Below are 21877 nucleotides of genomic sequence, written 5' to 3'. Positions count from 1 at the left end.
TTGAATTTAAGTTGATGACACTAACAAAAACTACTGAAAAAGTTCGAACACAAAACACTAATCAGTATTTGTGGATCAGAGGCCCATATTATTCAGTCTTCTTTGAGTGGTTAACTTGTAAATTTCTCTCACACTTGGACTCGTTACCCAAAAGAACCCATAATGTTTAGAGTGACCGGAACTCTCTCGGCGGCATCATCTCCAGCGGTGGCGGCGGCGTCTTTCTCCGCCGCTCTAAGACTTTCCATAACTCCCACTCTCGCTATCGCCTCTCCTCCCCATCTCCGTTGGTTCTCGAAGTTTTCTCGTCAATTTCTCGGCGGACGCATCTCTTCACTCCGACCACGCATTCCTTCTCCGTGCCCGATTCGACTCTCTGGTTTCCCGGCTCTCAAAATGAGAGGTACAACAAAACATGAACTGTATCAAAGACTTGACTGCGAGAGCATCTTCTCAGATTTCTAGTAGGAACGAATTTACCTTTACTCTGATCTGATTTTTCTTCAAAATTCATGTGCGATTACCGTTGCTCTGTGAACTGTGTATATCTGAATTATTGATTATTTAGTTTCTGATTGGGTTGATTTCTGATTATCTTTTGTTTTTTCAGCTTCGTTTAGCAGTGGGAGTAGTGGAAGTAGTGCAAGTAGAGAGATTCTGGTGCAGCATTTGCTTGTTAAGAATAATGATGTTGAGCTCTTTGCCGAACTCCAAAAGAAATTCTTGGATGGTCTGATTCTTGAATCCTTTTTTACTCGTTTGATATTTCAACATACATAGTAGCTAGGCATGTAAGCTTTTATAGTTGTTTCTGCCATGAGCTTTGTCGCTGTGGAGCTGAACTTATATTATGTGTCGCAATGTCTATAGTCAATGGCGTCTCTGCTTACTCGATTTTAATTGGTTTTGGGGTTTGGTTAGCACATATCATACTGACACATATATGAATTTTTCATTACTCGACTGTCACTTTGTTTTGTTTGTATTAGAAGATTAAGGCTGTCTACTGTTTTTTCAAGTAACTGTTTCTTGTGTAGGAGAGGAGATGAGTGATCTTGCGGCTGAGTATTCGATTTGTCCTTCCAAAAAGGACGGTGGTATACTTGGATGGGTAAAACTGGGTCAAATGGTATGCTCTCTTTTTTATAATATTCTCTATTTATTTTGGTTATATTGTTGCATAGACACCTTCAGATCTATAGGACCCTTGCTGTCTTAGCCTTGATATTTCACAAACAATTGGGTGATGTAACAGTCCCTGGTGAATAAAGTTTCAGTATTGACATCCATGTGCAAATGGAAGTAGTAGGATGTAACCAATGATAAAGTAATTCCAAAATGTTTTGGACTTTGGCAAGTTCCTGCTGCGATATGAACATGGCAGACCAATTAAAATTGTTTTCAGGTACCAGAGTTTGAGGAAGCTGCGTTTAAAGCAGAGCTGAATCAGGTGGTGAGGTGTAGAACCCAATTTGGCTTGCACTTATTGCAAGTTCTATCTGAGAGGTAATTCTTCTGAAAACTATCCTCCGCTGTTAGCGACATTTACTATCTGACTGTTGTAAATTTCTTGACGAAAAGTTTTATATTAACAGAGAACCGGTGAAAGATATCCAGGTAGAGGAGCTGCATTCCAAAATGCAAGATCCAGTTTTCATGGATGAGGCTCAGTTAATTGATGTCAGAGAACCCAATGAGATGTAAGTTCCTTTCATTTCTCATCTTGACATACTTTTCCTTCTTCAATGAAGCCCAATGGATTAGCTTCATACTTTCTCAACATTATGATTCATGTGTATCTTGCTGAGTTTGATTGCTCTGCCATTTAGATTCATGTGTACCTTGCACATTTTTATCTTAGAAGGAGGACAAAGTATCCATAGTCAACTCACATTTGCTTTCTTCTATTCTGTTTCACTACTTGTTGTACCAGAGAGATAGCATCCTTGCCAGGATTCAAAGTGTTCCCACTCCGCCAATTTGGAACATGGGCACCAGACATCACTTCAAAGCTGAACCCTGAGAAGGATACATTTGTCTTGGTATGTATATCAGCCTCTTCTCAACTGTTAGATATAGGTATACTGTATCTAGCCTAGCACAATTTAGAGGTGTTGTAGGTTGGTTAGAGAGCAGTTAGTGAGGGCTGGGTTTATTATGGGTGTCCCAGCAGATTGTTTTGGGTATTTATCTGGTTAGGAGTTGAGAGCCTCTCATAAGAAATCTAAGATCATCTGAAACAAAGGAACCTCTGATGTTGAAATGACTTTTTAAAGTTCTTCTCTACTAAGTCGCGGCCTTTGTTACAGTGCAAGGTTGGTGGCAGGTCAATGCAGGTTGCCAACTGGTTACAGTCTCAGGTAAAAAGCTTTCCTGCTCCTTTATAAGTATATATATATATATATATATATATATATACATATGCAATTATGATATCTTCATGGCTTGTTCTCTTGTTCCTCAGGGCTTCAAGAGTGTGTACAACATTACTGGTGGGATACAAGCTTATTCTCTCAAGGTTGACCCATCAATTCCTACTTACTGAAATTGAGCATCTTAGTCTCTTTTTCTTGTATCCTCCTAATTCCAAATTAGATTTGCAAATTCGTATTCAATAAACTATATAATATAAGGTTCATTTTTGAGAATATAGATAACAAATTTAGAATATTACAGGCAAGTCCGTATTAATTCTCCAGGAAATGCTCTCAACCTTTTGTACTAAATCCTAAAATAAATAACAAAAATACAGAGACAGGCTGCTTTTGGTTCCTAAAGTCCCTCCCGATCATTATCGTTTGAACTTGAAGGCCAGCAAAACGAAAAAAAACTTACAAAAACAGAAAAATGCTACTCATAGCCATTTCATAAGCAAAAAACTCCTAATTTTTCTTGCTAAAGAAGAAACCAAAAACCTAAAAGAACAGACAGAGGAAGAAAAGATCTTTAATATTTTTTTTATTTCTCTTCCTGGTTGAGAACTTTTACTTCCTCTCCCCTTAATTGCAACAATGGGAAATTGTTGCTCTCATGGAAGAGATTCAGATGATAACAAAGAAGAACCGAGGCCGGAAAATGGAGGCGGCGGTGTTGGTGCCGCTGAAGCCTCTGTTAGAGCTTCTAAACACCCGCCAGCATCTCCTCCTCCTGCAACCAAACAAGGACCAATAGGACCTGTCTTAGGGCGACCAATGGAAGATGTAAAGAGCTCATATACATTGGGTAAGGAGCTAGGTCGTGGACAGTTTGGGGTGACTCATCTCTGCACGCAAAAGGCCACGGGGCTGCAATTCGCTTGCAAGACCATTGCTAAAAGGAAGCTCGTGAACAAAGAAGACATTGAGGATGTGAGAAGGGAGGTGCAGATTATGCATCACTTGACCGGTCAGCCAAACATTGTGGAGCTTAAAGGAGCGTATGAGGATAAGCATTCTGTGCATTTGGTTATGGAGCTTTGCGCGGGAGGTGAGTTGTTCGACAGGATTATCGCAAAGGGACATTATTCGGAGAGAGCTGCAGCCTCGTTACTACGGACGATTGTGCAGATTATCCATACTTGCCATTCCATGGGGGTTATCCACAGGGACTTGAAGCCTGAGAACTTTTTGTTGCTTAGCAAGGATGAGAATTCTCCTCTGAAAGCCACCGACTTCGGGTTATCCGTGTTCTACAAACCAGGAGAGGTGTTCAAAGACATTGTGGGAAGTGCTTATTACATTGCACCAGAGGTGTTGAGGAGGAAGTATGGACCAGAGGCTGATATTTGGAGCATTGGTGTCATGTTGTATATCCTCCTGTGTGGTGTTCCACCTTTTTGGGCTGGTAATGATATCTGACTCCCTCCCTATCTTGTCAAAACAAAAGACAGGGATCTTCTGATTCATTCATGTTTGTTTTTTCGATTACAGAGTCAGAGAATGGGATTTTCAATGCCATCCTAAGTGGACAGGTTGATTTTTCAAGCGATCCATGGCCAGTCATCTCACCACAGGCAAAAGACCTCGTTAGGAAGATGCTCAACTCTGATCCAAAACAAAGATTAACCGCTGCTCAAGTTCTCAGTAAGCAGCTCTTATCTTAAAAGCTCCTATATATATTTCATTGAACTCTTCTTGACATTTTTGTTGTTTTAAAGATCATCCATGGATCAAGGAGGATGGAGAAGCACCGGATGTTCCTCTTGACAATGCAGTGATGTCTAGGCTCAAGCAGTTCAAAGCAATGAACAACTTTAAGAAAGTTGCTTTACGGGTAATTAACATTCTTCTCAAAACCATATATGTATTGTAATAAACAATGCGAGTCTTTTGGTCTATATATCTCATTGGCATCATCAACAAACAGGTGATAGCCGGGTGCTTATCAGAGGAAGAAATCATGGGGTTAAAAGAGATGTTCAAAGGAATGGACACTGACAACAGTGGAACCATAACTCTTGAGGAACTAAGACAGGGACTTGCTAAGCAAGGTACAAGGTTATCCGAATACGAAGTCCAGCAACTAATGGAAGCTGTAAGTACTCTGTTCTTTCTTTTGTGTGCTATTTATCCATTAAGAAAGATGTAGAGACCTGATCTTTTCTGTGTTTGTATAGGCTGATGCGGACGGTAATGGAACAATAGACTATGGGGAGTTCATTGCAGCTACAATGCACATCAACAGGCTCGACAGAGAAGAGCATCTCTACTCAGCCTTCCAACACTTTGACAAAGACAACAGTGGGTAAGTAATTGAGCACATGTGTAACAGTTCTGATACAATTTGAAACCAAAACCAAATGATGCTCTGTTCCTTGCAGATATATCACAACGGAAGAGCTAGAGCAAGCCCTTCGGGAGTTTGGCATGAACGATGGCAGAGACATTAAGGAAATCATTTCTGAGGTTGATGGAGACAATGTAAGCCTCTTTCACTATCACAAATTAAATTGATATGAACATATAACAACAATCTAATAATACAAAACATTTTTTCTTATAGGATGGGCGGATAAACTACGAGGAATTTGTGGCGATGATGAGAAAAGGAAACCCAGATCCTAATCCTAAGAAGCGGCGTGAACTATCATTCAAATGACACCACTGGAACAGATAAGTAAGCACATAAGAACATCAAGAAGAAGGCTTGGGTTGCTCATGATTCACCAAGAGAGAGGAGCAAGGCTTAAAAATGGGATTAGGGAGGTGTTTCATGTTCGTGAATATTTTATGCTTGTCTACTACTGATTTTAAGTTTCAGAGGTTTCTCAATGTATCAGAATTCTTTTTCAATTCGATTGTATGTGCATTAGTGGTGTTTGTTAATTTAACGGGTGAGTAAAAAAGTAAAAGGCATTATCATTGACCATGGCAGAAAAGTTGGAAGATTCATGATTTTGCATTGTAACTAGATCCTAACTGTAGATTACAGAAAAATCCCAAACAATCAGACAAAGAGCAGTGAAATGGACACACTAAACATCTCAAAGCACCCACCATTTTATTCTTCTCTTCCCGATCATTTGCCCAATTGTGATGTGAGCGATGAGGTCCGCTGCCACATTGGCCTTCCTAATATGGCACTTGCATGAACCGAAAGGTAAGCAGCATTTAACCTACAAATGCCAGAGGAACAAAACAATGAATGGGGCATTCAACGAGACACCAACCCAGGTAAGAAGGTGTAAGAAAGTAATAAGAATCTTACTTGTCTACATCAGGAGTGGCCAGAGGATCATACAACTCTTGCTCTGCACCTGCTACTCCACCCGCCGCAGAGTTCGAAATGTCTTGTGTACCCTCTCCCTAAAAAATTGTCTGACCATGAAAAACAAGAAGTATCCATAAATTGCAAAAGCTTTTATAAGTTTTCATGTCTTTACCTGTTGCGGATACTGGGGATAGCCATATCCACCATATGCGTACACGGATGGATCTTGAGTTGCCCCATAAGCATATGCATCATAGCCTTGCCCATAACCATAATACCCATTCCACTGATTCGGATCTGCTTGTGTAACCCAACCATCCTATAACAAATACCAAAGGTCATCAACCACATTCAGTGAACACAGCAAGTATAATAATGTCATACATCACATCAGTAAGCTTTTACCTGTCCTGGATTTTTACTCCAAGAGATGCGAACTGCTTGTTGACCAATCACTTGTCCCTGCATTCTTTGAACAGCTTCTTCTGCAGAAGGCCTGGGGTCAACAAGGGCAGATATCAAAATGCTAGTCAACGGAGCTAGAAATGAGCAGACATCACAAACTGATACATGGAAGCAATCGCAAGTGACTGAGTTTTACTGGGTGGCCTACCTGGTTTTGAATTGAACATAACCATATCCCTTTGTTGCAGGTATTTTGACATAAATAACCTCTCCTAATTGGGAGAATGCTTTCTTCAGCTCTTCCTCTGTAACATTTTGGTCCAAATTGGCAACTGAAATCTGTACACCAAAACCAATGCATGAAAACAATCAGGAGACTTGACGAGAAAAAAAAACTCAAGCTTTTCAGATAAAACTTACCGTTGTACAGGTGACATCACTTTCAGGTGGAGCAACGTATGCTTGGACTGGTGCAGCAACTGCAGATGGGACTGTAACTGGGTAAACAGCTAGACAAAAACTCCCAGTTAAGCAAATGATATCCAAACAGTATATAAGCTGGACTAAACAAAATCTGATTAACAAAATCACGTATCGTGTTTTGTTCTCATACCTTTGGTGACATATTGTTGCTGCACACCGACGTTTTTTTTAGGTGTTGCTGCGCTAATACGCATAGGCCTTGTTGAGCAATACAAACCATTCATTTCAGCCATAGCCCGATTCCTTTCACTTTCCTCTGCAAATTTTACAAATCCATAACCCTTTGATCGTCCAGTACTTGGATCAGTAACAACCTTGGCACCTCTAACAGAAGAATAATGAACACGGAATGTCTCTTGAAGAAGATAATCTGTAACATCAGGTGCTAAATCTCCAACAAAGATAGAATGATCAGGTCCAGCATCAACTTTCTGTCCTGAACCAAAAGAAGCCCAATTTAACCGAAAAGTTAACTCAGTTCCAGGCATCTGTGTCCCATTGTACGTCTGCAGAGTTCTCTCTGCTGCTGCATGAGATATAAACTCTATAAAACCATACCCCTCTGGCTGTCCCGTGATCTTGTTACGTATTACCTTGACAGAAACGAGCTGCACAAATGTGTATATAAACCATTACAATCTTGACACACTTGAAGATCATATAGGACCAGAACTTAATAAATTAAGCACATACAAAGATATAAATTAGAGAGTTAAGAGAAGGATCTAGAAGAAAATTTCTAACAACAAATCTTACTTGCAGGAAACAGAAACAAAAGCCTATTGTGGAATCGAAAAGGAGATACAGAAGTACCTATCTGCTACCTATTGAATTAGGAGCATAAAATATAGACGGTGAACATAGAACATCGTGCGAGTCTTTCGAGAGAGAACAAAACCATATTAAGAATCAGTGTTTCAATAAAGCACGAGAAATATAAGCCAACCCTTAAAATCCCGAAAGTAAAATTCACTGCTTTATCTTGTTCCTAGATGGCGAATAAACCCAGGAAAATGGAGAGCTGTGAATTGGAAATTGACAAAGTCACAGCTTTTAGAGAAAGCTGAGGAAACAAAGAGGTGAAGAGATACCTCGCCGGTTTGGGAGAAGCAGGAAGTGAGGTAATTTTCGTCGACCCAGTACTGCAAATCACCAATCCAAAGAGTTCGAACTTCTTCGAGCGTCTGAGGATGGTGATAGGAGCCTTGCGGCGGCTGCGGAGGATGCATCATCGCCATCGTCGTCTATTTTCTTCACTGGCGCGCCAATACGTTAAACCTAAACCCACGACGCGACGGGTCGGCTCGCCAAATATCCCGACCGGTCTATCAATTATTTTTATTTTTGTATATTTTTAGGATTTTGGGTAATTCGATGTAAACGAAATTTAGAAAAAGGAATTTATTTTAATTTCTCTGTTTATAGACGCCAAATTAATTTATGGTGATTTTCTTTAATTTATTATTTTAAAATTGAGTTTCAATAAAACTCAATTAATGAAACTAATAAAAGATTTTGATTATTTCGTTATTTTTCATTTTTGTAATCGACTTCGCTATGAAGAAAAATTTGTACACGGCTATCAACCACTCGATGAAATTCCAAAATACATATGTGATGACAAAACATATTGTTTTTAGCGATTTGTTACACATCGTTTTCTTGGAATGAATGTGAGTATGTGACTATCAAGTTGTTTGAGTGAAAACATTATCTTGGATAGGGTTTATGTTGTAGTGAAGCCATGATGACTATGAGACAGGGCAAAACTAGTCCAAACTAGCTAGTACATAACATGAAGGTTGGTTCGGCTATTGTGGATTTGCACAACATTTATACAAAAAAAATCGTTAACCATCTCTAAAACAAAAAATGGATTTGATACCTTGCTCCATTTCATGCACGCACCAAAATCTCAGACAGTGATTCTGGTGCCTTTTTTGCATATTTATTGAACCTTATGGTCACTGTCAAACCAAAACAGTGACATTCTTGTAGTTAAACATAAAATGTGCATGACAATACATAAGCTTCTAGATTTTGTTTGGGTTTTTTCGAGAAGATATTAATGATGATGATGGTCGTACAAATTAATCATATACGTAGAGTAGAAGTTCAACAACATTAACCACGTATGCATTTGTTTGGCTCTAAGTGGATGGATACATGTGCTTCTTTGCATTGAGAATCGGTTCATACGTGAATAAAGATTCTAATAATGTGGTCAAAGTCAAAACTTCTACACTTTGTTTCTCTTATACATTACAAACTAAAATATTCACTTGTATGTTTTTAATCATAACCAATAATGAAGTCCTCATTTGATTTTGGGGGTCTCTTCATTTTTTCCTTGACCATCTTGAATCCTTGATGTTTATATAAACACAAGCACAGCGAAATGCAATGATATAAAATCATTTTGGGGACCTCTCTAGTTACTACTTACAATTATTGAATTTTCTTGAACACCATGATTCTTGTTTTTCTGTATATGTATATCATACAACTTGAAAGATACTATTGACGAATTTGATGTAGTGATGAGTTAATATATAAGTAATGTGGTTAATGATTGATTAGTGGAAACAAATACTATTGAAAAGTTATATAGGATAGACTGGAATTTTGTGTTTTGCATTGCATGGTAATGGACAGTTAATGATAAACAGTGACATGTGTTTAGTAATGTTAAGATCTTTGGTAACATCGCTGTCTCTCTCCCACTCTTCTCGACGACAGCATTTAATATTTGCACTGTTGCAGAAAAAAAGAAAACAAAAGAAAAAACTAAACAAATGAAGCATATTGGCACTTTAAAAGGGGATGTGTTTATGTAATCGTAATAATATTTTTTGTATTTAATTTGGCAATGATAATTCTGCACCAAAACAAAGAAAGGAGTGGTCCAACACCAATAAAACCGCTGCTCAAAAGTGTCTCCAAGTTAATATCGAGTAATCACCATGTATGTTTATTAAGCTGATCGAAATACCCATTTTTGTTACAAATAATAAACATATCACATTTGTATTCGACTATTCATAAGCAGAAGCCAAAAGAACGTGAATCAAATAATAGGTGGCTATCTCGTCTTATCCGACAGACAGTTGGCTAATCTGAAAATGAAGAAGACAAAAGTCCGGAAAGAAAAATTATCCAAGTTATGTGTATTTTTTAATCAAGTTGATGTATTTACAATTCATAAAATTAATTACGTATATGTTTCATTTCTGATCAAATATAAAGTTACGCAGTTTTTAGTGTAATAAAGTATTATTTTATATAATTTATTAACAACATATACAACATATCTTTAAATATGTTATATTGTGTAAAAAAACTTAAAATGACTTTAATATTGAAAAGATGAGAAAATGAGTATTTACCAAGTTAATGATTATAGAGACAAAATTCTTTTCTAATAATCTTCCAATGATTTACTGTAAAAAGTATTTAACCTAATGGTAAAACTAAAATTTTGATATGCCCAATGGTAAATATTTGTACGAAGAAGAACACAAATATAGATGAGATATTATATGTATCTCGTATTTAGGAGTTGTACTTGTTCTCACATGGCAAAGACACCAAGGTCATGTGAGTACATGTGTTCACTGTTCAATTTTTCCTCCTTAATCTTCAGTCAAACCTCCCTTGATCCCTCTTTCAAATCCACATCTACATTATTCAAATAATTAAGCAGACTTAATCATTGAAAAAACAAAATAAATATTCGATATTCTTACTATTTATCCAACGCATCTCCCGATCGATGTGAATAATATTTTATATGCATAATGCATGTTCATTATCTAAATCTTTCTTCATCTTCCATAGGTTCCTTCCTTCTTCTCTTCTTACATCTCTGTAATTTGTCTCCTTCTCAACGTGTCCATGTGGTCTTCTTACTTCATCCCTTCTCTCTCTCTCTCTCTGTCCTTTATATAAATGTTATAACCTCATCTTCACTTCTCTCTCACAAAGTCCACTTGCTCTATACACGTTGCTTTGTTTGTAACTTCATAACTAGCTCCATTGTTACATAGTACGATCATGGTATCAGCAGAAACGGCGACAATGGCTGAGGCTGAACCGTCGACGACAGGGCCTCGCATTTCCTTCTCAGCGGATTTGTCATCATCAGATAGCGACGGAGATTTCATCTGTATCAACCCTGTGATGAATCTCATTGTGGGTAGAGAAGAAAAAGACAAGAGCTCAGTGAAAGCCGGAGACTTTGAGTTTCTGTCGGAAAATGCAACGATGCTTAGCGCTGACGAGTTGTTCTCCGAAGGAAAGTTACTTCCTTTCTGGCAGGTTAAGCATTCAGAGAAGCTTAAAAACGTTACATTGAAACCAAAAGTCGAAGTCCAACAAGAAGAAGAAGATCATAAAGTAGTGAACGAGGAGGGTTTTGTTCATAACAAGGAGCAAGAGAATAATAACAACAACAACAACAACAACAACAACAGAGGAAGCTGGTTTCTTGACGACGACCCTTCTCCACGTCCACCAAAATGTACTGTGCTGTGGAAAGAGCTTTTGCGGCTGAAGAAACAGAGGACTACCACGACTACGACGGCTTCAACGAGGGTATCGTCTCTCTCGCCGTCTTCTTCTTCAAGCTCGACATCGTCTTCTTCGAGTTCGATTGGCGATGCGGTGAAGAAGGAGGAGAGAGAGAAGGAAGGGAAGAGAGGTAAGAAAGGGTTAGAGAGAACGAGATCTGTGACTATGAGGATAAGACCAATGATTCATGTTCCTGTTTGTACTCCGTCTAAGTCCTCTTCTCGATTGCCTCCTCTGTTTCCTCTAAGGCTCCAGAAAAACAGAGTTGAGAGATGAACTTGATCAACATATCTGTTTATCTTTTTGTGACTTATATATCTGTTTATCCTTTGGTTGGGTTTTTGTGATTAGATGGATCTTTGTGATTGAGATCTGAGGTGTGACAGTGTAAATGTGATGGGCATTTTCATACCCGAAAACAATAAGAAATTTCATCATTGAACACATCCATTTTTATGCTTTTTCATTATGTATTTGGATTCGAAAGTCTTGTTCTTTGTTGTGTATCTCTGTCAGTATCTAAGCCTAAAGTTTTCAAAGGTTTGGGTTTATTAGAAAGATCAAATCTTTGGTTTACACTTTAGATGATTTGTTAGTTTGAGAGAGCGACAAAAGAGTAAATGCCAAAGATAACGAAAGAGCAAATAGTGTATTGATAATGAATGATGTGCACATGCAAGTTTCAGATGTTTTGTTTAGATCCTTTTTCTCTCAGCAAAAATCCACCAAGTAACTTTGGCTCAACGTTTATAAGACAGGGTCCACTTCTGTAACTCTCTCTGGCCTAACGTTTTGAACCCAACATTCAAACTAATCCCTGACATCAAAATTCATCATGTCTAATTCTGTAAAAAAGTGAAATCAATCTTTGACGTATTCGTTAGATCTGTATATGACTTCAATCATGATAATGCCACGCTGTCTTCTTTCACTACACTAAAAAATACAGCAAAGAATGGATGGACAAACAAAAACACTATAAACGAGTCTATACACTGTCTTAGCCTGGGATCACTATTTTCTTTTTCTTTGTACTCATCTTAAGATGAAACCTACACTAACTCCGAGTCTATAGAAATACGAGTTTTCTTGCCACTTAAAATGTCTACATGTAGTCAAGCGGAACGATGAGATACAGTTTCTCACTTGAAAGGATTATTGGCCTAGACCAACATGAAGCAGAGCGAAACCACTCGCCATCTACCAGTTTGTGACGAATGTAACTTAAGATATCTAACTTCACACACATGCTATAAAAGAAGCAAAAACTTAAATCATGTTGTGTCATGTGAAAAAAGAATTTTACTGTTCTTGTTTAAGCAATTTGGAACGACTAATGTCTTTGTTCGTAGTTCAACGTTAAGGTGAGATATAATATAACTCTTATCGGATGGGTGAAACCCACTAGGAAGTTTTGTGACTTAGCTAAGATCAAGTCTTGGTTTCTCAAGAAGATTGCTTGGAACTTGGCCCGGTTAGACTATAGTTTTGTATGATTCTAAAACACAGGAAACAAACATATATAAGTATATAACAATCTCAATGGTCTGGCATGTGATTCGGAGAAGGTTCAGGGTTTAGGTAAGGTCAGAGAGCAGAAGGTGTTGACCCTCTGGTCCGGCCGGAGATCAAAAACGAAGAGCGAGTCAAAGAGAGGTCCTTTGACCTTTTCTCTCTCCGTTAATTCCATTGCGGCTGACGTGGGAATTTCATGCCTATATGGCCCAGCAACGAGACCTGGCTCATGATCAGGCCCATTATTTTCGAAAATCTTCTATTGGACACTCCACATTATATCATCTTGATTGGGTTACAAAACAAATATATTATTTATGTGAAATGTAAAATAAAATAAAAAAATTGCAAGTAACATGTATATCATTATATATTGATACTTTTATAAGAAAAAAATGTATATATGGATACCAGCTAGCTTCACACATCACTACATAGCATCACACACATCACTACCTAGGCATTTGCCCACTTTAGACCTCACAATAATTATTTCTTATGATCTCATAGTGAATCAATCACATTTTTACAAACACAAATAATAAGATACATGCTCTATTGCTCTTGAGAGAGGCACAAAAAGAGATATGCTGCTGAATTCCATATATCATAATGAGCTATGATTCTATGAATAAACCTTTTATTTTCTTCCACTTTATCGTTTGTTCTCGCTTTTTTTTTTCCCCTTTGTTTGTTCAAAGCATGCTCGTGCCTCCGAAGTTTTGATTTCATGTGGTCACCATATATAAAGAAATAGTTCCTTTTATCTTCTCAAATTAAAGAAATAGTTCTTTCTTCTCTCTTTGATATTTTTATTCACACTTTCAAACACGTCTCCTTTGTGGCAGACCACCCAAAAGTTCAAAAGCCTTACTATTACTTATTTTTATTATTATTGATACCAACTAATAATGACTATAAACCATCAACAATAAGTTTTTAGTTGTTGCAATAAAACTGCACAACCTCGAGGTGGGAGTGGGACAATATCTTTTCAGTTCCGGTACGCCCAAGTTAGCAAATCGGCACCACCAGTGAGGAGCGCAAATTAGCACTATGTCGCTAGAAAAACATTTCAATATATATATATATATATATATATATTTGTCTAAAAACATTTCAATATATAAACAATCAAAAATGTAAACGAAAAATTAAAAACGTTTCAATTATACATTCTTTGGACATTAATAAGAAAGATCATTTATGTCTAATACTCTAATCCCAAGTACGAATTTGTTTTTTTCTTTTCTTACAATTTAAACTAGAAATACAAAATAAAAATAAAATAAAGGGTTTTTATTTGTGAGTCGAATGAAATAACGAAAATACCCCTGATCTCTTTTGTGCCTGAGATTGATTTCAAAACGCTGCTTCTTCTTCTTCTCTGATCTCTCCTCTTCTTCGGATCGTCTTTTACTTTGTGAACGATGGACCAACAACCGGAGAGGCGAGAAGGCCGGAGTTTTCCGGAGCGTAAAGGACAGAAGCGGAAGCTAGAGGAAGGAGCCGCCGCCGTAGAAGATCGAGAGATCTCTGCCGTCAGCACCGACGGAGGCCAAGCGCTTCTTAGCGAGGTTGCTGCTCAAGTCTCGGTACTAAACTCTGCCTTCTCTTGGCAAGAGTCCGATCGCGCTGCTGCCAAGCGAGCCACTCAAGTTCTGGCTGAGCTAGCCAAAAACGGTGAAAATCAGCTTCCGATCTTACTCCTTTTTCTCCGGTTTCTTCATATTTTGTTGCATGACTAGTGACCTTTGATGTTCAGCAGAGGATTTAGTGAACGTGATTGTCGACGGAGGTGCTGTTCCAGCTCTTATGACGCATCTACAGGCGCCACCATACAACGACGGGGACTTGGCTGAGAAGCCGTACGAACACGAAGTTGAGAAGGGAAGCGCTTTTGCGCTTGGTCTTCTTGCTATTAAGGTTGTGATCCTCATTTTCTCTATGTCAGCTCCTTGTATAGTGTGTTTAGCTTGTTAGAAAGTAGTTTCCTTTTTTGTTTTGTTGATCCAAATCAATTTTTTTTAAGGCAAAATTTTGGTAATTGAACTCTTATACACGGAGGGGATTATGTATTGTTTGTGTGATCGTGTTGTGGAATTGATTTCTTAACAGCCAGAGTATCAGAAACTGATAGTAGACAAAGGTGCCTTACCTCATTTAGTGAATTTGTTGAAGAGAAACAAAGATGGTTCTAGCTCTCGAGCTGTGAATAGTGTTATCAGAAGAGCGGCTGATGCCATCACCAATCTTGCTCATGAGAACAGCAGTATCAAGACCCGTGTTAGGTCAGCATATTTAAGTGGTTTTCTCCTTTCGAGATTTGTTTTCAGTACAACTCTATCCTCTTGACTTCCAGTTTGACAAACAGGGTAGAAGGCGGTATTCCACCTCTCGTGGAGTTGCTTGAATTTTCTGATTCAAAGGTCCAGAGAGCAGCAGCAGGGGCATTGAGAACCCTTGCATTTAAAAATGATGATAACAAGAATCAGGTAAATATTGCTATCTTACAGCTTCTACTTAGATTTAGCCGGAGCATGATAATTATTTTCTTTGCAGATAGTTGAATGCAATGCTCTTCCCACACTTATTCTAATGCTAGGATCAGAGGATGCTGCTATACATTATGAAGCGGTTAGGAATCTTTTTATAATCAACTGTTTTGCTACTTATTTATCTATGTGGGATTGACGTTGAAATAACCAGTTGAGTCATGCTTTTTAAGGTTGGAGTTATAGGCAATCTAGTACACTCGTCTCCACACATTAAAAAAGAGGTTCTTACTGCCGGGGCGTTGCAACCTGTCATTGGTCTTCTTAGGTATGTGGACCCTCACCATTTTGATATACATGGTTGATGGTTCAGCATAGAGTTGTTATGACTTTGGCTAGAGCTGAAATCTTACCAGCTTCTCTATTGTTGAGGTTTTTATTTCGCTGTTAACCCCAAGTTCATTCTTTTGATTTCTTGAATTTTTCTTTTACAGCTCCTGTTGCCCTGAGAGTCAAAGAGAGGCGGCTTTATTACTTGGGCAGTTTGCCTCAACTGATTCTGATTGTAAGGTACAATTTCATCCCAGGTTTTTTTATCCTCAGCTCTTTTTCCATTCCCGAAAGCCTTATATCTTTTTTTGTTTGGTTATACGAAGTGATAAGTTGTTTGTTTCTGTTGATTTGTAGAACATACCTTCCCATTTCTCACTAATTCTACCATTTTCCCTGATTTATATAGGTTTGTTTTGTTCATTCTTCACTTCATGCTCAAATTATAACTTTGCAGGTGCACATTGTGCAAAGGGGTGCTGTCCGTCCTTTAATTGAGATGCTTCAGTCCCCGGATGTCCAGTTGAAGGAAATGTCGGCCTTTGCACTGGGTAGATTGGCACAGGTTCTTCTTTTAAAACTTTTGGTAGTTCGGTTATGAAAGTGTACGCATTCCCATTTGAGTGTTGTGAAATAGTAACTTCACGCTTTAGATGTTACCTCTTCTTACTTCCAGATCAAACATTTGATACCACAACTGTTATTAATTTGTAGCTTTTGTTTCTTAGTGTTTTCAAATAATTCCTAGTGATCCTGGATAATTTGCTGTTGCCTTGATTGTCAACTGTTTTCTTATTGGTTACTTCAAGATTGGTTTGATTTTAAATTTATAGATGCTAAAAAAGCTGGCTTCCATGGTTGTGGAAGATGGGTATTCTTATTGTGTTTCTAAATCTGTTTTCATTAGGGGGAACTTTTAAGTAGTGAGTTATATTAAATAATAAAACCGATGTGTCTTTTGATTTCTAGCATACTCTTTCTTGCAGGATGCCCACAATCAAGCTGGTATTGCCCATAGTGGTGGTTTAGGACCTTTATTGAAGCTTCTCGATTCAAGAAATGGATCATTGCAACACAATGCTGCATTTGCTCTTTATGGCCTTGCCGATAATGAGGTGTGCTGTATGCTACTTTCGGTTTATTCATTATGCAGAATTTGATGGTAAACGTCGGTAAATGGGTTATTGATCCATTTTTCTTCCCCTAGGATAATGTGTCAGATTTTATCAGGGTGGGAGGTATCCAAAAGCTACAGGATGGAGAGTTTATTGTTCAAGTATGTATGGCGTTGCCACTCTTCCTCTACTTTACAGAACCACATTGTCATACTCCTTTATTGGCTAGATACTGAAGTTTCTTAGCAGCTTTAATCGTATTTTTTTACTCTTCCCCTTAAGGTGTTTATAATATATCATGATTTTTTAGGCAACTAAAGATTGTGTTTCCAAAACACTAAAGAGATTGGAGGAGAAGATTCATGGAAGAGTAAGTGAAACTATACTTTTCTTTAATTCTTTTTTTTTTTCCATCTTTGATGACTAAAACTGCTTTATCCTGGTTGAGTTTCTGAAGCTCTGTTGAAGTTTAGCATTTCTTTATTCAACCTTTGAGATTTCTGTGCTTTGATTTTCTTTTGTAGGTTCTGAGACATCTGTTGTACCTAATGCGCATTTCAGAGAAGTCTATCCAAAGACGAGTTGCTCTTGCCCTTGCTCATCTCTGTTCACCCGAGGATCAACGAACCATATTCATAGATGACAACGGCATGTGACAGTTTTTTTATATTTTCATGAGCTAAATGAGATGCATGCGTTATGTTTAATGCGTTAACCGTCCAGTTTAGATGTTCTTTGTCCAAAAAGTTAATATTGAGTTGTCTTTTGACAGGGTTGGAGTTGCTACTCGGTCTTCTTGGTTCTTTAAACACTAAGCAGCAACTTGACGGTGCAGCAGCGTTGTACAAATTAGCAAATAAATCTATGGCACTTTCTCCAGTTGATGCTGCTCCTCCTTCTCCAACACAAAGGGTGAGTTTCCTTTCTGCTTCAGTTCTCCTATAGGTAACGGGTGGAAGTCTCAATGCAGTATTCTGTATGTCTTTTTGTGACAGGTTTATCTCGGAGAGCAATATGTAAATAATGCTACGCTGTCTGATGTAACCTTTCTAGTCGAAGGTAATCATATATAAATCCAGAAGTTGTGGAACTCTAGTTAGCTTCAAAGTCCATATGTAAAACAGAAAAATCATACTGCAGGAAGGACATTCTATGCACACAGAATTTGTCTGCTGGCATCCTCAGATGCATTTCGTGCAATGTTTGATGGTGGTTACAGAGTAAGTGAACTAAATATTTTGGTTTTTCGATAATGTTCTTGTGGGGTAAATGATATTTTGATGACAATGACGTATGGATGTATGCTGGTCTGCTATTTATCAAAGGAATACAATTATCTTTTGGGGAAATTAGACCTGAATTGTGTCACGGTTTGTGTTTCGTTTATATCACAGGAAAAAGACGCTAGAGATATTGAGATTCCAAATATCAAATGGGAGGTGTTTGAGTTAATGATGAGGTATGATGAATGAACCTCTGCATGCTTTTGATTGACTCACTCGAGATATTGAAATTTCGAAAAGTCTGTGAGAACTTTTCATATACACGTAATTGACTCCCTTGGATTATGATTTTCAGGTTTATATACACTGGATCTGTCGACATAACAAATGAGATATCAAAAGATCTTCTAAGAGCAGCGGATCAGTATCTCTTGGAGGGCCTGAAACGACTCTGTGAATACACAATTGCTCAGGTGAGCCAGAATTATATCACAATGTAAAGTGATGATGTGGTTTGCGTAGTACTTAACGAAATCTGACACGGTTACTTTGAATATGAAAGGATATTACGTTGGAAAGTATAGGAGACATGTACGAGCTATCAGAAGCATTCCATGCGATGTCGCTGAGGCAAGCTTGTATCATGTTCATCCTGGAGCATTTCGATAAACTGAGTTCAATGCCTTGGTAATATAAACAAGATGTCACTCTCTCTCTCCACTAAGATTTGTTTTATTGCTATTAGTCTGAAACAAAAGTGAATGGAAAATGCAGGCAGAACGAGCTGGTGCAGAGAACAATACCAGAGATAAGAGAGTACTTTTGTAGAGCCCTAACAAAGTCTACTACAAACCTGCAAAGCTTGAGGTTGTAGAATGCGGAAGAAGAAGACTGCACTTAACTAGAGGTAAGTAGACAAGGAATTATATAGAGAGAAAGAGAGAGAGAGATCAAGAGCCGCCATTAGAGGTCTTTATCGTCCTGTACTGGGTTGTCTTAGTTATTTGCTGTGCTTTTTGGTTCGTTTTGGTCATTTTGTATTGTATTAATTAATCTCCTCTGATCACAATCGGTCTTGAATGAAATCGCTACCCTTTGTATCCAAAAATACCATTGTGGTATAACTTCCACTATTCAATTCAAAATCCACTCTCCAACTATCCTCTCTGTTGAGAAAAGATACTTTGGGTAGGTTGTGACTAAGCGTAGCTGTAACGATTTGATATTGGTAGTGGTGACCAGTGAGTTCATGTCTGAATAATTAAGAGATGATTCAACACAGAACATAATATCCCATTTTTGTTTTACAAATAAAGAATCAATCGAAAGTATTACTGATGATTAGAGACTGTAACTTGTAAGTATTTTGTAGCACAAGCCACTGAAAATTACATTACACATAAAGGAGTTTTCTTTAACATGAAAGATTCAAAATTACCAGGTTGGTTCTAATTAATTACGTTTTCTTCCAAAGTGATTAATTACTCAAGTCACGATGAATTATTAACCTTTCTCTTTTTTTTTTTTTTTAAATTAGTCTATAGAGACTTTTGGTTCAACGAACGTAGGAGGGAGTTTTAAAGAGCTCCGGTGAAGGAGAAACCCTAAAAACACACTCGATTTTGCAGCCAGAGAGAGTCTCAGAGCTCCGAGATTCAGACAATCTTCATCGGTCCGGTACGCTTTTCATTTCCGTTTATTCTCATCGCAAACGGATAATTATTTGTCTGATCCGATTTTACCCTGTGATTAAGCACCGATGTTCCTTCCTCGTAGTTGGTGATTTAATGCTTCTTCTCGAAACTATCCACTTATAGGATCTCCGATCTTTACGAGATTACTCTCCTTAATCTCTGTTATTGATTTAGTCACAGCATTTTCTGATTTATCAATTAGTTATTCCTTTGGGCTCAATGTTAATCCTCCTAAGTGATTAGTGATTACGATAGAGCCTCCTCTGATTATTTCTAACTTTTGTGTGTATGTTTTTGCAGTGATATTAAAACTCTGGATTTGCGATAATGGCTGATATACTTGATTCTCGACCTCATGCATTTTCGATTAAACTCTGGCCACCGAGTTTACCTACAAGAAAAGCTCTCATTGAGCGTATAACCAACAATTTTTCTTCCAAGACTATTTTCACTGAGAAGTACGGTAGCTTAACCAAAGACCAGGCTACGGAGAACGCTAAGAGGATCGAAGATATTGCTTTTTCCACTGCTAACCAACAGTTTGAGAGGGAGCCTGATGGTGATGGTGGTTCAGCTGTACAGCTTTATGCCAAAGAATGCAGTAAGCTTATCTTAGAAGTTCTCAAGAAAGGACCTGTTGCTAAAGTTGCGGCAAGAGAATTGATTTCTGAGGATTCTGTGTCTCCCCGCGAAACTTTTTTCGATATTTCTAAAGGTAAACGGGCTTTCATTGAGGCTGAGGAAGCTGAGGAGCTTCTCAAACCTTTGAAGGAACCTGGCAATGCCTACACTAAGATATGCTTTAGTAATAGGAGTTTTGGCTTGGGAGCTGCTCGTGTCGCTGAGCCTATCTTGGCGTCTTTGAAAGATCAGCTTAAGGAAGTTGACTTGTCTGACTTTGTTGCTGGACGACCTGAGCTTGAAGCTCTTGAGGTTATGAATATATTTTCTGACGCACTGCAAGGTAGTATTCTCTCGTCTCTCAACTTATCAGATAATGCATTGGGTGAGAAGGGTGTTAGAGCGTTTGGGGCACTCTTAAAATCTCTGAGCTCTTTGGAAGAGCTGTATTTGATGAATGATGGTATCTCTAAGGAAGCTGCGCAAGCGGTCTCCGAGTTGATTCCTTCAACAGAGAATTTGAGGGTCCTTCATTTTCATAATAACATGACGGGAGATGAAGGGGCACTCGCTATTGCAGAGGTTGTCAAGCGTTCCCCACTGCTGGAGAATTTCCGTTGTTCTTCCACAAGAGTCGGCTCAAAAGGGGGAATCGCCTTGTCAGAAGCACTTGAGCATTGTACTCATATGGAGAAACTTGATCTGCGGGATAATATGTTTGGCACAGAAGCCGGAGTTTCTTTGAGCAAAACTCTTTCAAGCTTCAAACACATGACTGAGCTTTACTTGAGTTATCTAAATCTAGAGGATGAAGGTGCCATAGCCATAGTAAACGCTCTAAAGGAGTCTGCTTCGCCCATTGAAGTTCTAGAGATGGCAGGAAATGACATAACAGTTGAAGCTGCTTCAGCTATCGCAGCCTGTGTTGCAGCAAAACAAGATCTGAACAAGTTGAATTTGTCTGAGAATGAGCTGAAAGATGAGGGATGTGTCCAGATTGCAAATTGTATAGAAGAGGGTCACTCAAAACTGCAATACATCGATATGAGCACCAACTACATAAGAAGAGCCGGAGCACGAGCCTTGGCTCATGTTGTTGTGAAGAAAGAAGCTTTCAAGCTGTTGAACATTGACGGGAACATCATATCAGAAGAAGGCATTGAAGAATTGAAAGAGATATTCAAGAAATCCCCAGAGTTACTTGGAGCTTTGGATGAGAATGATCCTGATGGAGAAGAAGATGATGATGATGAGGAAGACGAAGAAGATGAAGAGAACGAAGGTAATGGGAATGGTGAGCTGGAATCGAAGCTGAAGAACCTTGAAGTTAATCAGGAAGATTAAGTCTGTGATGTTGGTACTTTTCAATGTTTTTGTTTGTTTTGTACCAGTATTATTACTCTAGCTGCTGCTACAAAGACCAAAACATATTTGAGACATTGGTGTTAGTTTTATTTTTGCCGATAGCTTATTGGTCCTTTTTGTTTAAACACGATTGTATCGCTATTCTGAGGTCATACCTATGAGCAAAACAATTTTATATTCTATTTGGTTTGGTACCGTTTTGGTTTAGATACGATTTTAAACAAATTTTGTTAACTTGAAAAGTTTAAACTAACGTGAAAGAAGTTTTCAGGAGTGACCATTTCACATACTAAAGATATAATCAACAGTGAAGACAAGATTTTGAGTTTAATACTAGTTAGAATAAGCAATCGAGGATTGCAAACGCAAGCATA

General features: G+C 38.2%; 6 protein-coding genes and 1 long non-coding RNA gene across 10 annotated transcripts; 5 read left to right on the top strand and 2 right to left on the bottom strand.

Moving 5' to 3' along the window:
* Positions 1-56: 56 nt before the first annotated feature.
* AT5G19370 (rhodanese-like domain-containing protein / PPIC-type PPIASE domain-containing protein) lies at positions 57-2774 on the top strand. The gene is made up of 8 exons (NM_121942.5): positions 57-403; positions 611-730; positions 1038-1129; positions 1406-1506; positions 1596-1700; positions 1934-2042; positions 2310-2360; positions 2465-2774. The coding sequence occupies exons 1-8, from the start codon at positions 163-165 to the stop codon at positions 2543-2545; spliced, it is 900 nt and encodes a 299-aa protein (NP_568372.1). The 5' UTR covers positions 57-162; the 3' UTR covers positions 2546-2774.
* Positions 2775-2837: 63 nt separating this feature from the next.
* CPK34 (calcium-dependent protein kinase 34) lies at positions 2838-5387 on the top strand. Its single transcript, NM_121941.2, has 7 exons — positions 2838-3822; positions 3909-4061; positions 4136-4251; positions 4345-4512; positions 4595-4722; positions 4799-4898; positions 4981-5387. The coding sequence occupies exons 1-7, from the start codon at positions 3012-3014 to the stop codon at positions 5074-5076; spliced, it is 1572 nt and encodes a 523-aa protein (NP_197437.1). The 5' UTR covers positions 2838-3011; the 3' UTR covers positions 5077-5387.
* AT5G19350 (RNA-binding (RRM/RBD/RNP motifs) family protein) lies at positions 5309-8015 on the bottom strand. 2 transcript variants are annotated; one of them, NM_121940.5, is made up of 8 exons: positions 7668-8015; positions 6707-7184; positions 6514-6602; positions 6302-6432; positions 6094-6184; positions 5861-6007; positions 5686-5783; positions 5309-5593 (listed from the first exon to the last, which is right to left on the bottom strand). In NM_121940.5, the coding sequence occupies exons 1-8, from the start codon at positions 7812-7814 to the stop codon at positions 5497-5499; spliced, it is 1278 nt and encodes a 425-aa protein (NP_197436.1). In that variant the 5' UTR covers positions 7815-8015; the 3' UTR covers positions 5309-5496. The 2 variants fall into 2 exon arrangements, with proteins under 2 accessions (NP_197436.1, NP_001078604.1); NM_001085135.2 differs by having other exon boundaries at positions 5317-5593; positions 6514-6590; positions 7668-7954.
* A 1450-nt stretch (positions 8016-9465) lies between these two features.
* On the bottom strand, positions 9466-9708 carry AT5G03075. Its single transcript, NR_142654.1, has one exon. It is a non-coding gene; the product is annotated as an other RNA (long non-coding RNA).
* A 386-nt stretch (positions 9709-10094) lies between these two features.
* AT5G19340 (uncharacterized protein) lies at positions 10095-11700 on the top strand. The gene has a single exon (NM_121939.3). The coding sequence runs from the start codon at positions 10630-10632 to the stop codon at positions 11419-11421; it is 792 nt and encodes a 263-aa protein (NP_197435.2). The 5' UTR covers positions 10095-10629; the 3' UTR covers positions 11422-11700.
* A 2290-nt stretch (positions 11701-13990) lies between these two features.
* Positions 13991-19216, top strand: ARIA (ARM repeat protein interacting with ABF2; the record flags this gene model as incomplete). 2 transcript variants are annotated; one of them, NM_180521.3, is made up of 19 exons in its annotated part: positions 13991-14343; positions 14429-14586; positions 14779-14951; positions 15035-15155; positions 15223-15297; positions 15389-15483; positions 15650-15725; positions 15943-16050; positions 16472-16600; positions 16693-16761; positions 16911-16970; positions 17125-17248; positions 17373-17512; positions 17596-17659; positions 17741-17820; positions 17995-18059; positions 18179-18296; positions 18386-18510; positions 18598-19216. In NM_180521.3, the coding sequence occupies exons 1-19, from the start codon at positions 14091-14093 to the stop codon at positions 18695-18697; spliced, it is 2133 nt and encodes a 710-aa protein (NP_850852.1). In that variant the 5' UTR covers positions 13991-14090. The 2 variants fall into 2 exon arrangements, with proteins under 2 accessions (NP_850852.1, NP_197434.1); NM_121938.3 differs by lacking the exons at positions 16911-16970; positions 18598-19216 and having other exon boundaries at positions 14033-14343; positions 14426-14586; positions 17125-17206; positions 17786-17820; positions 18346-18492.
* Positions 19147-21700, top strand: RANGAP2 (RAN GTPase activating protein 2). Of its 2 annotated transcripts, NM_001343596.1 has the most exons (3): positions 19147-19264; positions 19361-19500; positions 19818-21700. In NM_001343596.1, exon 3 carries the CDS (start codon positions 19845-19847, stop codon positions 21480-21482), a length of 1638 nt encoding a protein of 545 aa, NP_001318597.1. In that variant the 5' UTR covers positions 19147-19264; positions 19361-19500; positions 19818-19844; the 3' UTR covers positions 21483-21700. The 2 variants fall into 2 exon arrangements, with proteins under 2 accessions (NP_001318597.1, NP_197433.1); NM_121937.5 differs by lacking the exon at positions 19147-19264 and having other exon boundaries at positions 19354-19500; positions 19818-21696.
* The last annotated feature ends 177 nt before the right edge of the window (positions 21701-21877 follow it).

Source organism: Arabidopsis thaliana, chromosome 5 (genome assembly GCF_000001735.4).
Source record: "Arabidopsis thaliana chromosome 5, partial sequence".
NCBI lineage: Eukaryota > Viridiplantae > Streptophyta > Magnoliopsida > Brassicales > Brassicaceae > Arabidopsis > Arabidopsis thaliana.
This window is presented reverse-complemented; position numbering and strand designations above follow the sequence as displayed.

Bases quoted from the DNA above. Each gene is read 5' to 3' on its own strand.
- AT5G19370 (NM_121942.5), top strand. From the start codon at position 163: ATGTTTAGAGTGACCGGAACTCTCTCGGCGGCATCATCTCCAGCGGTG. The intron at 2,043-2,309 runs GTATGTATATCA...CCTTTGTTACAG, and splicing joins AGAAGGATACATTTGTCTTG to TGCAAGGTTGGTGGCAGGTC. The intron at 2,361-2,464 runs GTAAAAAGCTTT...CTTGTTCCTCAG, and splicing joins CCAACTGGTTACAGTCTCAG to GGCTTCAAGAGTGTGTACAA.
- CPK34 (NM_121941.2), top strand. From the start codon at position 3,012: ATGGGAAATTGTTGCTCTCATGGAAGAGATTCAGATGATAACAAAGAA. The intron at 4,513-4,594 runs GTAAGTACTCTG...GTGTTTGTATAG, and splicing joins TCCAGCAACTAATGGAAGCT to GCTGATGCGGACGGTAATGG. The intron at 4,899-4,980 runs GTAAGCCTCTTT...TTTTTCTTATAG, and splicing joins CTGAGGTTGATGGAGACAAT to GATGGGCGGATAAACTACGA.
- AT5G19350 (NM_121940.5), bottom strand. From the start codon at position 7,814: ATGGCGATGATGCATCCTCCGCAGCCGCCGCAAGGCTCCTATCACCAT. The intron at 6,185-6,301 runs GTAGGCCACCCA...TGTTGACCCCAG, and splicing joins TATGTTCAATTCAAAACCAG to GCCTTCTGCAGAAGAAGCTG. The intron at 5,784-5,860 runs GTAAAGACATGA...ACAATTTTTTAG, and splicing joins ATCCCCAGTATCCGCAACAG to GGAGAGGGTACACAAGACAT.
- AT5G19340 (NM_121939.3), top strand. From the start codon at position 10,630: ATGGTATCAGCAGAAACGGCGACAATGGCTGAGGCTGAACCGTCGACG.
- RANGAP2 (NM_001343596.1), top strand. From the start codon at position 19,845: ATGGCTGATATACTTGATTCTCGACCTCATGCATTTTCGATTAAACTC.